Consider the following 17,295-nt stretch of genomic DNA (forward strand, 5'->3'; position numbering starts at 1 on the left):
TCATGGATTTTTTTTTAATAAAAATCTTTCAGAAAATTTTGATCCTAACTTATGTCTACATATTCGTTGTAGGACGTATACAGAAACTTACGACTGTTTCGGTACATGTTGTGCAGATTATAAAATTGATGGAGACAGCTGTGTTCCAATAAACAAGAGATAGGATTTAGTGAAACTGGAAAAGGGGTGCTAAACGCAAAGCGGATTGTTTCCTTGCCAAGCGACCGAAGAGGGTTTATATCTGTGATATTGCTTGTATCCTCCTAGATTGTCAAGTAGAATGCAGAATCTTTCCGTCATCGCCTGGGTTAGAACGTCACGGCTACTTCAAAACAGCCACATCTACACCTGTCATTGAGCATACCCCCCCAGAGTACTTTCAGTTGTACTTCATCTAAGCTAAGAATTAATGGGGCATGCTAAAATTATTTTAACCATTCGTCGATCATAAGAATTCCATTACAATTTGTGAATGTAAATAGTCAGTTCATTTTCAGTGTACATACACATAATTATTAACATCAGACCTGCTTTTGAAAAATGTTTGGAAATTTATTTCGAACTCGTCTGCTTAATCTATAATAATATCTTAATGGTTCACTGTCCCTTTTGCTTAATGTTTGCTAATGATTGTCATAAGTACATTTAATTCATAATTTAAAGGCATTCACTTTCAGCTTACATACAAGGAAAAACAATAATGGAAAATACCTTATATATACCGAAAGGAAAAAGAAAGGGTAACAATATATGCGAATTTTTTGATCGCAAGACCGAAAATTTCGAAAACTAGTCAGATGAGAATTGTGGTTTTTAAAACACTTAAATTTGTGTTCAGAATTATTCAACCGTGAAATTATGACGTCACATAGAGGAAGTGTTTTAAAAGGCCAAAAAAGTGCAATTTAATGACGACTAGCTTGTGAACAGTATTCTTGTATCATTTGATGCATTTTGGATATACCCAATTTTTTTCAATATTTTCAGACGGTATGAATTTCTTGAAGTCTTGTTACAGTTGACGGAAGTTCCATTGGGTCTGACATTTATATTGCCTAATTCAGAACAAAGACAACAACGGGTTGCTGTGCAGTTTCTTGAAAATTTTTACCCCATAGAACCACAGGTGACAGTAACATTATAGTCATTACGTAAATTCAAATTTAGTATGTTACTGGCCCCTGTGCATAGAACGTCTTACCCGTCGTCAGAGAGGGCTTCGAATGGTTTCCAACCAACCGTGACGATGACGTTAACATGTTACAGAGCCACGTCAAGATCGAGTTATTCATCCTTCCACCTGTTTAATCGTCACTTTGCTACCACAAAAACTGCTATGCATAAGCTAAGCTATGATAATCATTAAGTTCACCTTAAAACTGGGGGAAAAACAATTGCGCGATTTGGGTTTTTGAGCTAGTCAACTTTACTTTGTTGGTCCTGTCTTCCCACAGCTGAATTTTTATTAAAATAGAAAATTTGGCGTTATGGCTATTTAATAGTCATAACACAAAATTTTCTATTTTAATAAAAATTTGTGGGAAGACAGTCTTCTCACTGGCACATGCGTGTTGTTTACCCCCGGCCTAATGTAGCAAGGGTTTATCAAGATCACGCAAACAATCACATTTACCCACTCGATTGAACATTTGTGGGACTGATTGGATGGTAAGGTTCGATATGCCAAAGCTGGTCTCCTTCAACTGCCTCGTTGAAAAGATTGAATAATATCCATTTTTGATGGGCATTGAAGATAATGAGAATTTTGATGTTTATTTTTGGGGGAGGGGATGGGTATCGTCATATGATTATCAATGATTCATGAATTATAAGGCAAAAGCAAATGGGATTTTGGTTTCATTTATATTTAAGATTATTTTAAACGTTAGGTAGAAATACAAGAAAATGCGTAAGGAAAAATTAAATTATTTCTCCTCAGAAGTTTACCCTGTGTTTCTTTTTCCTTTCGGTATATATACTCTTATATCAAATATTACACAAGTAAGAATCTTAAAAAAATGAAATAAAAACTCTGATAAACTCCGGAGCGCTTTCAAATCTTCAGAAGCCATGATACTGTATACATGTACATTAATATTTATATGCAGAAAACTTGTGTAAATATTTACCACATTTAATTGAATGTAGAAAGTCGCTCTTTCAGAACTTTACGGTAATCCTTTTTTACTGCAAACTCAAAGTACCCTTGGTAGCTAATTTATATATTTGGCATTTGTAAAAAAGAAAATGTCTTCTAGGCGTAAAAATTACTTTAAAAAATATTTAAACTTTAAAAAGTCGAAACTTGACTAAAATTCATTTCAGCTTCGAACAGGAAGAATTACACTGTTCTTCGTCAAATACTGTATCAGGATTTATCATTCCTGAAACTTTCACTTCGTGATCACAAAACGTATCAAAGTAAAACATCGGCAATAAGGCCTGTCTAAAATTTAAATTTGGTCATTACTTCGGATCGGAAGTTATTTAACAACAACGGATTTTTTAAAGCCTTTTATACATGTATCAGTCTCTTATCCTGTCAAAAAAAAATGTGAAAATCTATCCAAACAACTTTTAAGCATTTGAGTTCACAAAAATTTGGATTCAAAATTATAATAGATTAATAATATTAAGAAGCAATATAATTACTTCAGAACGCAAGATCTAATAATAAAGATGATGCCGATGATTTGTCAAGATAGAACCACGCTGCTCTGTATGATTAAAGTCGCATCTCACATTTGTGTAAACTCCAGTAGTCTGTTTGTCTCACTGGACGTGTAACGAACTGGGTGACATTCGTGTTTAGAGGAGTCTTTGATAAACGTTGGTCATCATTTCAGTTACTTTTAAAAAAAAAAAAAATTAGTTTCAGGGGGTATTCTCAAACTTCGCTCAAGCAAAAATATCTAAAAATTTTATTGAGATTTTTAGCTCTTTGTTACGGTAGTATAAAGTATTAGTCCTGCACACCTAGCCCAAATTAGGAAATTCAAAATATGAACCTGATACTTGTCAAGCGATTGTATGAATTTTATACGTTGTAATCTTCTGGGGTAAAAATCACCAAATTAAAATAAGTCTCTTTTCAGAGAATATTGTCCAAATCTCTAGGATATTTCCGATAAAATGTGGAAAATACAATTAATAAAAACTCATTAAAAGTTCTTAATGGGATGCCTGTAAACACAAGCTTACATGTTAATTAATTTAAAATAAATGATTATTTTTCAGTATTTGTTTCTTAGATCCCGAAAAAAATAACTGCAGTTCTAAATTATTGTAATTGATCAAATTATACCCTAACAGACCGAGTTGAATTAATAATTATACCTAATAATTATATCTAAAATTTCTTTTATGCTTATAAATGCATATGTTTTTGATACGCCCAAAACCAGAATCAAGCATGAATGGGAAATAGTATTATGGAGTACAGAATATAGTATGCTTTTTTATGAATACAAGAAAAAAACTGTTTTATGGATCGGTAATTATAACCGACACCTCAGGAGAATACTTCTGTTATTGATAAACACTTCCACTCAATGTTGAAACCAAACAACATTATATTTTATTTTGTTGCATCGTTTATGTAAGTACATGTACTATCATCTCATTCTTTCTTATTTATTTTTGCACAAACTCAAATTGTGCATAATACAGAATTGTTTATGATGATAAGGGGGACCACTCTGCTACCTACCAACAGCAGCTGTCAACCGCTATTTTTTTTTGTATGTGAATTTTCTTAATTTTTTCCACGGACAATAACTTTTTTCTCTCTCGTGAATAAAAAATCTATATTTACAGTTTTCAACTCAGGAAGTTGCTTGAAATTTTATATAACTAATCAACTTTGTATTCCTGTTGTTAAGAGTTTAATTCTTTATTGATTTAGTGAGCAATCAGTATTCCTATGTAATTGCATCATGCTTACTTTGATTTTATGTGCAATTTAGCCTGTAATAAATATCTAATATTTATTTTGTTATTTGTATTTTACTAATAAATCCGTTTCAGCTTTTAAAGAGAGTTGGTTTTTTTCGGGGTTTAAAGTGTGTTTCAACTTAGATGAATACCCAATCTAATTAAAATTAGATGTCAAATTCGGAACAGCTCTAGGCTTATTCGCATCAACAATATACGATAATTTTGCAGGCGACGATTTGATTGGTCAATAGAATTTGACCTCTGACGTGACCCTCAATGGGATGTTGTTAGATGTTAGTGTAGCGAGTGTGCGAGTAGATCTAACATCAAATTTTAATTAGATTGGATGAATACCGTGTGCCTTTTTTCCAACCCCTTTAATATTATCAAATAAATTTATAAATAACTAATAAGATGCATAAGGATATCAGATCCTCAGCCAGGAAGGATAACTCTTCAATTTTTAGTGGTTCCAGTTAGCGGATAAAGTTGCTGACATATTTTAATGAAAATGACATGTCCATACAGGTGCATTTATCAAACAGTTTTAACAGAGGTCAAATCAGGGTTGGCTTCCATATTGTCTATATTGCTCTGTTCACCAATGTATTTTGTAGGTTCATTTATAGCACTGTAATTGTTCCAAGTGTGAAAGACGCTTGAAAAACGTGAATAAGGGAGAAAGGGGGAGGGTTGGTTTTTCCGCTATTTATTCAAAACAGGTCGTTTAAATAAGACTATTTTTGCTATCAGCTATCTAAAGAAAGTTTTTTACCAAAATTAAACGACAGGTTTTTCCATTTAAAAAAAATATTGAAATTGAAAACTGCACATTTTCAACGCTTAATTAAACCTTATTTATTCAGTTTAAGGTCTTCAAAAAATGGTTCATTTGTACTTTAAAAAGATGAATTTGTTTGTGTGTTAAATGGTTTAAAGAATAAGTCAATGAAATTTGACAGCTAGGCTAACTTGGCTTGTTTAAAAATCAAGGATTATATTGGTTAAAAAATTTCTCTCAACGTAAACAACTAAAGGCGAGTAACTTTTGGAATTTCCTGTCCAAAAACGTCTCGATCGATTTTGTCCAAAATTGTATACACATAGTAGATATAGTCAAGTAGCAAAAATTAAATGACAGGAACATTGTTGGGGGTTGTACATGTAGTACATGTAGTATCTACAGGGTGTTTCAACAAACATGTCCCGCATTTTGATGTCTATATTTTTGCAGAATAATAAAAAAAACCACTCTGTACATGCATTTACTGTTCAGTACATGTAGGCTGAACAACTACCTTTTTAGACTTTACATCATATGTATCTATATGAACGAGAAGGTATTCATGAACAATTATTTCAAAACACTAAATAAAAGAAGGTTTATAATCATATATTTAATTCTATTACAGTCATACTTGCATTTCAATAAGCGCAATTATTTTAATTGTCAATGCTTTTGAAACATTCCCCACCATCCACCCGCCAAAGTCACCCTTTATATACAATTTTCTCATTCTAAGTTGCAAAATTTGCATAATGTAAGTTTTTTTACAAAGTTCGATAATCAAATTATGCCCCTTTGAACAGCGTAGAAAAAAAACGATTATGCAAATGTTCAGGCAAAACTAACGAATAACAGGCTTGTATACTATATAAGACTAGAGAGTCACTCACTGATTACAATGTTAAGTTTTAGTCTTACATGTATTGTGAGATTCTCTCACTAAACAAGTAATGCTAACTGGCTAAGCAGTACAGAAAAACGCCTTTTAGGGCCGGTACACACGGTAAGGCTTGCCTTATAAGTCTGAAACCTTACGTTTTGCAGGACGTACGGCTCCCGTGTCCACACGCTAAGGCAAGACTTACAATATTATAAACAACATTTACATAAATTCCATGTTTTTGAACCATAAACAATGCACATTATGAAACGGAATAATATAATACTAACTAGGACTTTGAAAAAGTTTTACCGACCAGTGCATCCACACTTCTTAACAAGGAAGAGGAGGTTATCTGAAGTATTTGTAGATAGTATCATTATCTTACTCGAATATACTTGGTGTTTTCTTCAAAGTACCAACGTGTATGGTTTTATAAAAATAGATTGAACTTTGGGTAAATGGTTTTTATTGGTCAAGAATTTAATGTCATCTAAGTCTTGTATTAGGAAATAGAGCAGTGTTCTATTCTAAAGTCAGACTTGTAAGGCTTCAAAAAACGTGTATTAATGGTGTACACACGGTAAGGCTAGAACTTAAGTTTCATGACTTATAAGGCAAGCCTTACCGTGTGTACCGGCCTTTATTATGCTACAGAGTAATTTGGCGCTTTGTTTGATTGAATTTTAAACTGTTTACTCATCTCTCAAACAGTGTTTTACTTAATCAAAATAGATCAAGTATGTTTTAAGTAGACAGTACGTTAAGCAATTACAATGAGATACGTTGCAGTGTAATGCTATCTTTATTTTAGAACATCTAGTTCGTTCCCTAAACTTTAAAAAAAAACAATTTGAAAAAGTGTTTGTTTCAACCTTATTTTTAATTAATAAAAATTAAAAGAAAATCGGATTTATTAACCTTTGATTGACATTACAATTTTGTACAGTGCAATATAAGTATAGGTAAATTTTCATTAAAGATATGTATGCCGTGTTAAACAGTATTTTTGCACAACTGAAACCGAACAAAAATTTCTGGAGTATGATAAGCTACCAAAAATGAAGCATTCTTGCAAATTCGATGAAATATTATTCGGTATTAACAAAGAACTGATCAGGAAAAGAACACGATATTCTCATGCATATTTATAAAGGACTGACGTTTATCCTGGATCTACGCATGTGCGCGGGAAAAGCATCGCGAGAATCATCAGGTCGAGGAAAATATTTTTTGTGACGTCTGTTCAGTGAGTGACACAAATAGACCAATCAGCTCAATGAGTTGCATTTATGGGTTACTACATAAAATACTACATGTTTTTCAAAAAGGCTAGTTTTTTAAATCGCTCTCAGAAAGACTTGATGCATTATGTACATTATTTTCAAGTAATCCCATGCTCATATTTGCATACAAATTATTAACAATGATGAAAATTAAAGTTTTCCCCACTCCGTTGTACAGGTCCGTTTGTTTAGAGTTTCCCCGTGCTGTACTGCTAGTGGACATTTTCGGTTGGGTGAACATTTACGGATCTTCAGTATGGAGCGCATTATGCGCAAAAGATATTTTATGTCAAGTACAATGTATGGAGAGTTATTCAAACTACCATGTTTAGACCCTGAATGGGATATCGTCAATAATCCCTTTTGGTTTTTATACCCCCCGCTTGAAAAGCGGGAGGGTATATAGTAATCGTTAATTCCGTCCGTCCGTCCGTCCGTCCTTCTGTACGTCTGTCCGTCCGTCCGTCTGTTACGCTTTGGGGTACCCATCTCTTATCCGCAACTCCTCTCATACCATTGAATGAAATTTGATGCAACTTTCACAGAATCTTTATTACATATTGCCATTGTGCATCTCCTATTTTACTTTTTGATCCGACACATATTTTGGGTTTCCCGGCCACAGGAAAACATGGACTTTTTAACCATATGGGAGGCGGGGGGTATCATTTAGTGAGCTCATCGCTCACAGTACCTCTAGTTTAATATGAACTACATGTACATAACATATGTAGATGAAACTTACATACCATACATCTTGCCTTCTTAGAAATATAGTTGGGCTAATAAAATAAAATTGGTCAAGGAATTCCAGGCTTCTAAAAACTATTCCAGTTTGAGAGCACAACCAAGCATTTCGATGAACACCATTAAGAAAAATTAATTCAGGTAGGTAGCATCGGTTTTTTTTAAGTGGGTGGGGGATAGAACAGTTAGAATAAAAATCAACTAGTTCGAAGAAATCTGACAAGTAAAATAGGTTCCAATATCTATCAGTACTAAATTTTATTCATTCACTACAATTTACTGCCAAACTCCAAATTTCACTTTCGAATTAGTTCGAGGCAATGCTGATAACCTACTTGCAAGATTTTTTATATTATTTTCAAGGGTCAGAAATACTGTGGTTCATATGTAAAGAATTTTATTATATTATTTAATAGTATTCTGGTTTTGGCAATCGGTATATTGTGCAGATTTATACATGATATTCTGTGGAATACTTTTTGTTGTTTTGAACCATTAAGAAATGCAGAATCGAATGTATCTAATAACCATTTTGATTGATCAAATTATATCATTTGTTTGTATTGGTTATTTCATTTTGGCACAACATGGTTTCCACACTTCTTTATCCATAGTCGCTGACAGCTGTAGAATTTCATCCAACCTGTCCATTGAAAAGACAATTGCACGTGATTATTCCTCGGTACAAAAAGCAACCAATATCTCAATATTGACAATCTCTAACTCACGTGTTTGTAGTAAAAACGTAGTAGACCATCATGCTTTTCGGTTCATTCACGAGATTGGACCATTGTTTGCTGTAAACATGCGAGACAACGTGATCATGAATATTTCAATAAGGGGCGGTTTTTTATCCGACACGGAGAGAAAATAATTTTTACCAAATAATATTTCATAACTATTAAAAGTGATGGAGTGGAATTGTCTTATTTGCAGAAAGTATATAACTTATATAACTTGAAGAGACACCACATATATTTATTACTTTTAAAATAAGACACTAATACGGCATATATAGCTTTAAGATAAGAAGCATTTGAAAATACGCGTGCAAACAAAAATTAAATGACTCAACAGTCACATAGGTGTTTCATTTCTTCAGAGTATTTTTTGCATACCCAAACTAGTCGTAGGTTTGTCGAAAAAGTCCTCCAACATACACATTAGTGCTGGAGTGTTAATTGAGATTTGTATGAACGAGAACAGTCGAATATTTTTAAAATTATGTAAAAGTTAATAAAATATTTCATCCAATTTGTTTTAAAAAGATTCAAAGCACTAATTGAAAAAGGAAATTTTAGGAATTTTTTTGCGCATACCGAAACTAGTCGTTTGATAAAAAATTATCAATATGTAGCTTTATCGAAGGAGTCTTCCCACATACATGTATGTGTTGGAGTGTTAATTGGGATTTGTATGAAAGAGAACAGTCACATACTTATTAAAGTAAATAAATATTTCATCCATTTAAAAAAAAAAGAAAAAGGTATTGAAGGCACTAATTGCAAAGAAAATTTACGGATTTTTTTTTTTGCTGATACCCAAACTAGTCGTTCCAGAAAAAAATTATCAATACGTAACATGAAATATTTCGTTCCGTTTGTTCTTAATTTCTTTTCAAAACACTAAATAAAAGAAGGTTTATAATCATATATTTAATTCTATTACAACAAATGACTAAGTGTATTTTGATTGGATAACTTGCTAAGCAGCACGATGTGTTACACTGCACTGCAGCAGAGTGCAGCATTCTACAGTTATACTTGCATTTCAATAAGCACAAATATTTTACTTGTCAATGCTTTAAAAACATTCCCCACCATCCACCTGCCAAAGTTACCCTTTATATAAAATTTTCTCTTGCGACTGATTCTAAGTTGCAAAATTTGCATAATGTAAGTTTCTTACAAAGTTCAATAATCAAATTATGCCCCTTTCAACAACGTATACAAAACGATTATGCAAATGTTCAGATCAGTATCCCATTTGTTTTCACAAATAGGTCTGTGCTGTGTTTTTGACATTAAATAATCATAAATATTTCTGGATCCTTCTCTTTTTTACAAAGTCTTTTTACAAATTCAGGTTGATATGGTTTAACAAAAGTATAATATAAATATTGTTTGATATTTGGCCATGCAGTCAAAATGCTTTGCTTCAAACCTTCATATATGGTAAAAGGTAACTTTACAAAATAATCATTTGTGATACTTTCATAACTAATAAAATTGCCTTCTGTTTTGAATAAATCATGTACGTACTATATGGAACCCTTTATCGAACATTGGTTTACAAAATACATATTTATTTTGAATCTTTATTTTATTATTATACCACAGTGGCTCACTCAATGAATTTAAATTAAAACTCTCTATAAACTCACTAAAATAAAATAGAGTTTATTCCAAAACATGTTTTGTGTGATTTTTGCCCTTTGTTTACAATATTCAGACCCAACACTACACAACTTGTTACAGAACAAAGCAACGAGATCAGCTCTAGTTAACGTTTATATTGATACAATTATTTTAAAATAATTTTTTCATCAGAATTTTTTTCTTCAAATAAGATAACTGTATTTACTGAAGCCCTTATTTTCTTATAGTATCATTACACATGTAATATGTTTTTTATTGTTTGTTTTATATATTCTTCCAGTGTCTGACATTCTTGTTATTTATCAATAATTACAATATGAATGTATGATTCATGTACAAAATTCTACTCTGTAAATGAGCCCGGTGCCGGCTCTCTGTACTCCTGAGTATACTTTGATTGAAAGATGCCATTAATTTTTCACTGATTCATAATTATCTCCCCTTGGAAGAGGACCTGACCCTTCATTTGAACAAACTTGAATCCCCTTTACCCTAGGATACTTAGTGGCAAGTTTGTTTGAAATTGGCCTAGTGGTATCGTGAGAAGAAGATGAAAATGTGAAAAGTTTACGACAACAACAACTACAAAGACGATGACAGACAACGGACAAATTTTGGTCACAAAAGCTCACTTGAGCCCAGACAGGGGCCACATCGCTCACGTGAACAACTGGCTAGGTAAAAGCAAAAATCAGTTCAGTATTGAAAAGTTTAAATTTACTATTAAAAGTGGGTTCTGGGGAAAGGGTAGGGGGTATTGTGAACAAACTTAGATTTATACTTCCTACGGATGTTTTTATCGCAAATCTCGCTTGAAAGTATACACTGTAACCGAAATAGCATTGAGCGAATCTATTGGATATGACAATTAAACAATAATCACGGGTTTTATTCTATAAAACATGCGTTTTTGGTTGATTAGGACCCGCCCACTTTCATGCGAATCCTTTGCCTATATAAGTTGGAAAGCGTTCAACGGCCTCGAGGATATAGCCATATTTGATTGTCGAAAAACCTGATGACTTTTTGAACAGAAAAAACAAACAAACTATAAAAATTTATTTTTAGCATGTGTATGGCACGCCAAATTCACAAAAATGAGTTTCACAGTCGATAAACTAGCTAGGTCTATAAAAAATATTGGTTGTAAACTATAGTATACAGACTGTAAACTAAAGTTAACAGCTATATTTTACATCTGTAAACTATACTTAAAAAACATAGATTATCTGATAAATACAGTTTCACAATTTGTAAACTATGGTTTACAACTCTTAACAATAGTTAATGATTTGAAAAGTATAATTTCACAATTTGTGAAACAATGATTAACAGTTCTTAACTATGGTTCACGATTGTAAATTATTGTTTACAGACGTGAATCTATGTTTATCAACAAAATCTATTGTTAACGTTTTATTACAGACAGATAAACTTAGATTAGCATTCGTAAACTATAGTTAACAACCATTACAGATGAAAACTATAGTTAACGAAATGTTAACTATAGGTAACGGTTTGTGAACTACCGGGTATAGTTTACAGTCGATAAACCTAGTTGATCAAATGTGAAACTATGTTTAGCTCATTTTTGTGAATTTGGCGTGCCATACATGTGATTTATTCCTTTTGCAGATGGTACGTGTAATATCTTTCGAAGGCACACACAATTTTCATTTATCCTACATTTCTGCCGATTTCCTACAATGAATTTACAGCATTTTTGGTGTTTGTTCTTTGAGACTTTTCAGTGCACTATAAATCTTTTTTCCATATGTTTTAGTCTCAAGTGAGCTATTACATTGAGTTTGCAAACCCAAGCAAATTGAAAACGCGGGTATAACTAGAAAGCATACCCATCTTAATATTATACCAGAGAATTTGTTGAAAAATGTAAGTTCACAGGTGGTAAAACGCGTGAACGGGTAAAACATCGGATTTATTAAAAATCGAAATTCATGTGATTTTTTTTTTCATGCAGTGCACTTTTTACTCTAACGGGAATATGGCTGCATTTTTCAATTGCAAAAATGTGCCCCTGGACATGAGATGTATCAAGTCAACTCCTACCAGTCCTGGAACAGATTTTATTTGACGATCATCATACAGATTACCCACACTCACAATAATTTAATATTATGTATTAATAAGGTATTGCATAGGTCTACTAAATACTTTGCTCACTAAAGTATCACTTTTTGTCCGTTTTCTACAGCTGTTCTTTCTTGGAAATTTTCCATATTTTCGGCTAGGGTCTATACATTTGAGAATATGGGCGGATCTATAAAATACTGTAGCATCAATCAGATTATTTGTTGGATTTCGCAATTGTATTTCACTCCAATTCATCAGTGTCATCACTCAATGCATCACCGTTTCGGTCGAAGTGTATACTTTCAAGCAAGATTTGCGATAATTAATGATACACATAATGGCTTTGCTGTTTATAAGATGAAAATTTTTGTTGATGTAGCCATTGTATTCCTTTGTATAACTATGATCCACTTTAATGGCTCCTCTTTTCTCCTGGTTGGTCAAGATTGGAACAAATTTAAATCTGCATTACCTTTTTCAATGCTTTTTTTATTGATGATCATGATTTTCCCTATGTATTCCTACTCAAAACCTTGATCACCCATTGTGGCCCCACTCAAACCCCGCGGGTCATGATCTGAACAAACTTGAATGTACTACACCCCCCGAGTATGCTCCCATATAAATAATTATATGAACAATCAGAGCTTTGCTGTTCTCGAGAAGAAGAATTTTAAAGAATTTTTCCATTTAATCCTTCTTAAAACTCTGTTTAATCATTATGGCCCCATCATTGCCCCAGGGGTCATAATTTGAAAAAACTTGAATCTACACTACAAGAGGATGCTTCAATATAACTATGACCAATCATTGCTTTGTTGTTCTTGAGAAGAACTTTTTTAAAGATTTTCCTTTGTATTCCTATGTTAAACTTTGATCCCCAATTGTGGCCGAAATCCTACCCCGGGGTCATGATTTGAAAAATTTGAATCTACAATACAAGAGGATACTTCCACTGAACTATGACCAATCATAGATTTTTTCTTTGTATTCCTATGTTAAATTTTGATACTTCACTGTGGCCCCACCCTATCCACGAGGGTCATGATTTGAACAAACTTGAATCTACACTACCTGGGGATGCTTACACATGAGTTTCATCTTTTCTGGCCCAGTGGTTCTTGAGAAGAAGATTTTTAAAACATGTCATTAATTTTTCACTAATTCTTAATTATCCCACCTTGGAAGAGGACCTGGCCCTTTGTTTGTACAAACTTGAATCACCAACATCTAAGGATACTTTGTGGCAAGTATGGTCAAAATTGGCCCAGTGGTTCTTGAGAAGAAGATGAAAATGTGAAAAGTTTACGACAACAGACAAATTTTGATCAGTAAAGCTCACGTGAGCCTTCGGCTCAGGTGAGCTAAAAAGCTGTAGGACACTCAGTATTGTGCCTGTAGGATACTCCTATAGAAAATTTGAAAAAAAAAACATTGTGGTTACTTCTTCTTCATATGCTGCCAATAGATTTACAAAGCCAAACATAGGTAATCAAAGATTACGAAGCTCACCTCAACAAATGTTATCAGTGTAAGTAATGCAAATCTCACATCATATTTTCTTAATAGTTAGTATTTATCCTGACAACAATATTCTGTTCTGCAACTTCTGTTTAACCCCTTACATGGTGTATACACATCATTTCTACACGTCTAGCATGAAAAACATATATAGTGTAAATAAGTATTCATAACTTTGTTAATACTGCATATCTAGGACAAGGAAGTTCATTGGGATTGATCTGTTCCCAAAACTTTAACCTGGTCTCTTGTTTGGAAAATATAGGTCAAATCCAGCATATGAAGCAAGTCTGGTGGTGTCCATCCCTTGATGCACTGTCTATGCAAGTTTGGTTCACGTAGGGCTTATAGTTACTTGGGAATGAAAATGTTGGTCAGATCCAGCATTCTAAGCAAGTCTGGTGTATTAGTGTCCATCCCTAGATGCATCATATATGCAAGTTTGGTCCAGGTAGGGCTTATAGTTACTCGGGAATGAAAATGTAGGTCAGATCCTGCATCTGAAGCAAATCTGGTAGTCTCCATTCCTAGATGCATTATCCATGCAAGTTTTGCTCAGGTAGGGCTTATAATTCCTTGGGAATGGACCTGATCCAAAAACTTTAACCTGGTCACTCATCTGTAAAATGTAGGTCAGATCCAGCATCCGAAGCAAGTCTGGTAGTGTCCATCCCTAGATGCATCATCCATGCAAGTTTGGTTCAGGTAGGGCTTATAGTTATTTGGGAATGAAAATGTAGGTCAGATCCAGCATCCGAAGCAAATCTGGTAGTGGCCATCCCTAAATGCATCACCCATGCAAGTTTGGTCTGGGTAGGGCTTATAGTTCATTGGGAATGGACCTGCTCCAAAAAATTTAACTTGGTCACTCATCTGTAAAATGTAGGTCAGATCCAGTTCTGAAGCAAATCTGGTAGTCTCCATCCCTAGATGCATCATCCATACAAGTTTGGTTCAGTTAGGGCTTATAGTTACTTGGGAATGGACTTGCTCCTAAACCTTTAACCTGGGATGCCGACGCCAACACCGAGGTATAGCATAAGCTCATCTCGACTTCATCCAGGTGAGCTAAAAATGCCTTTTATAGGTGCCAACAAGATTCATTGCACACTACAATCACTACTGGAATCTAAAGTTTGGTTAAAAGGCACAGATTCCAGCAAACAGGGTAACTAAGGGGTGTTTAAGAAAGTTTGTTCTATGGTGAAATATTTTTGACTAGAAATATGTCCATAGGAACATGAATGCCCCGCCGAGGGTATATTAGTAAAGCAACATGAAAATTTGATCAGAATATCTTGAATAGTAATGTAGTTGAATTGCTTACATAAGTATGTATCAGCATATAAAGTTTGACACTAATTTCATTAAAGTGAGGTCAAGGTCAAAGGAAATGCCAAGGTAAAAAAACTGTTAATGCAGTTGAAAAGCTCTCATCAGTATGTTTCACCATATAAAGTTGGAAAAATATCATAAATGGTTTCTTCAAAACTGACTTAAACACAAATGGATAAAAGTGAAGTCATGGTCAAAGGAAAGGTCAAGGTAAAAAATAAGGGATACACTTGAAATGCTTACTAGTACCTTAATATCTATTAGCTTATGACATTTTAAACCAATAAGTACCTGAAATACCTAAATATAGCCATAAAATGACAAAAGTAGGTCACTGTGACCTACTTTTTGACCTATTTTTTAGTCGACATTCTCCGAAAACCCAAGATGCATCTACTGACAAAGTTTGATGATTCTAAGCCAATCAGTACCTGAGATATTCAAAAGTGGGTCACCCTGACCTACTTTTTGGTCAACATGCTCTGAAAACCTAAGATGCATCAAATGACAAAATTTGAAGATTCTAAACCAATTAGTACCTGAGATACCTAAAACTAGCCATAAAATGTCAAAAATAGGTCACTGTGACCTACTTTTTGGTCGACATGCTCCGAAAACCCAAGATGCATCGAACGACAAAGTTTGATGATTCTAAGCCAATAAGTACCTGAGATACTAAAATATAGCCATAAAATGTCAAAAGTAGGTCACTGTGACCTACTTTTTGGTTGTTAATCTCTGAAAACCCAAGATGCATCATCTGACAAATCTTAATGATTCTAAGCCAATTAGTACCCGAGATACTTAAATCTAGCCATAAAATGTCAAAAGTAGGTCACAGTGACCTACTTTGTGGTCGACATTTTCTGAGGACCAAAGATGCATCAACTGACAAAATTTGATGATCATAGGTCTAATAGTATTCAAAATATGCCTTTTAAACAATTTGATAACAACGAAGTTCAAAAAGTAGGTCACAGTGACCTACTTTTTGATAAATATGTTTAAAGGCCTCTAGATGCATCAGCTTACAAGATTTGGTGATTCTAAACCTCTTGATGTCTGAAATAATGGGATTAAATGTTTTAGAATAGATAAGCCATAAAATTCAAAAAGTAGGTCACAATGACCTACTTTTAAGTTGATGTTGTTTGTAGACCCAATGCACCAACTGACAGTTTTATGATCACAGGCCTTAATGTGTCCAAAATATGCCTCCAAATCAATTTGAAAACAAAAGCCCGTAAAATTTAAAAAGTAGGTCACCGTGACCTACTTTTGTATTAACATGATGTCAAGTCCTGAGATACATCAACTTACAAGATTTGATGATCCTAGTCTTTATAGTAAGCAAAATATCAACGTTTTTAACAAGTGTAAATTTTGGTCAAATTTGAAAGTGACCTTGAGACCACGCCCTTTGCCCCAGGGTCATGCCTTGAACAAATTTTTAATCTTCAACATATCCCGACCCTTGTATGTAAATTTGGTGAAAATCTGCCTGGTGGTTCTGGAGAAGAAGATCTTTTAGCAACCAGTACTTTTGGTTTTATTTTCGTGATTATCTCCCCTTGTTTTAGGGTCCCACCCCTAATTTTAGTATAAATGGTAGCCCTTGGACCAAGGATACTCTGTGACAAATTTGACAATAATTGGCCAAGGGGTTCTTGAGTTATGGCCCATATTCTAAAAAGTTAACGCACACCGCATGACGCACAAATGGCCATAGCATTAGCTCTGAGCCTTTGGCTCAGAAGAGCTAAAAAGCTCACTTGAGCCTTCGGCTCAGGTAAGCTGAAAACTGTCCAGGGATTAAAATGTAATTTATACTGATTTTTAAAATAATCATTTCACAAGTTTTAAGAATTTTTTCCCAAGTCGTTTTCATACCTAGCACAGCAAATTTTGTTTTACCCTTTCGTATATTTTTAAACTCACAGAATAACCATAAAAACTAAATTTTATTGATCAACATATTTTTTACAGAATTTTTTTCATTTATAAAAAGTACATAAAACTCATTTTCTCTAAAATACATCTTGAGAAAAATCAATTTTAAAATATATATATAATAAACTCACTACCTTTCAAAAAAATCAAAGTACTGTAGACGTACTTTTTTCCACGGGGTCATAATTCCGCGGAATTCTCATTTCTGTTTAATCCGCGGGTAGAAAATTATGCGGATTTTCTAGATTGTCACTATATCCCTTATATTTATATTAAGTACACTTGGACAAATTTCCGCGGAAAGTTTGTGACCGCGTACAAAGCGTACATTAATACCACGCGGAAAATAGTACTTTTACAGTATTTAAGTTTCAAAGGGGC

At 33.6% G+C, this 17,295-nt stretch overlaps 1 protein-coding gene across 1 annotated transcript in view; it reads left to right on the top strand.

Annotated features, from left to right (window-relative positions):
- LOC134229227 (zinc metalloproteinase dpy-31-like) overlaps nt 1-1,991 on the top strand; it is a 38,638-nt gene extending 36,647 nt beyond the window's left edge. The window contains exon 16 of the mRNA XM_062710932.1: nt 73-1,991. Within this exon, the coding sequence (XP_062566916.1) occupies nt 73-163 (91 nt within the window). The 3' untranslated portion in view covers nt 164-1,991. The remainder of the gene's footprint in view (nt 1-72) is intronic.
- The last annotated feature ends 15,304 nt before the right edge of the window (nt 1,992-17,295 follow it).

The sequence above is a fragment of the Saccostrea cucullata genome, unplaced genomic scaffold (genome assembly GCF_032062105.1).
Source record: "Saccostrea cucullata isolate Sc308-1 unplaced genomic scaffold, CSIRO_AGI_Scuc_v1 ctg526, whole genome shotgun sequence".
Classification (NCBI taxonomy): domain Eukaryota; kingdom Metazoa; phylum Mollusca; class Bivalvia; order Ostreida; family Ostreidae; genus Saccostrea; species Saccostrea cuccullata.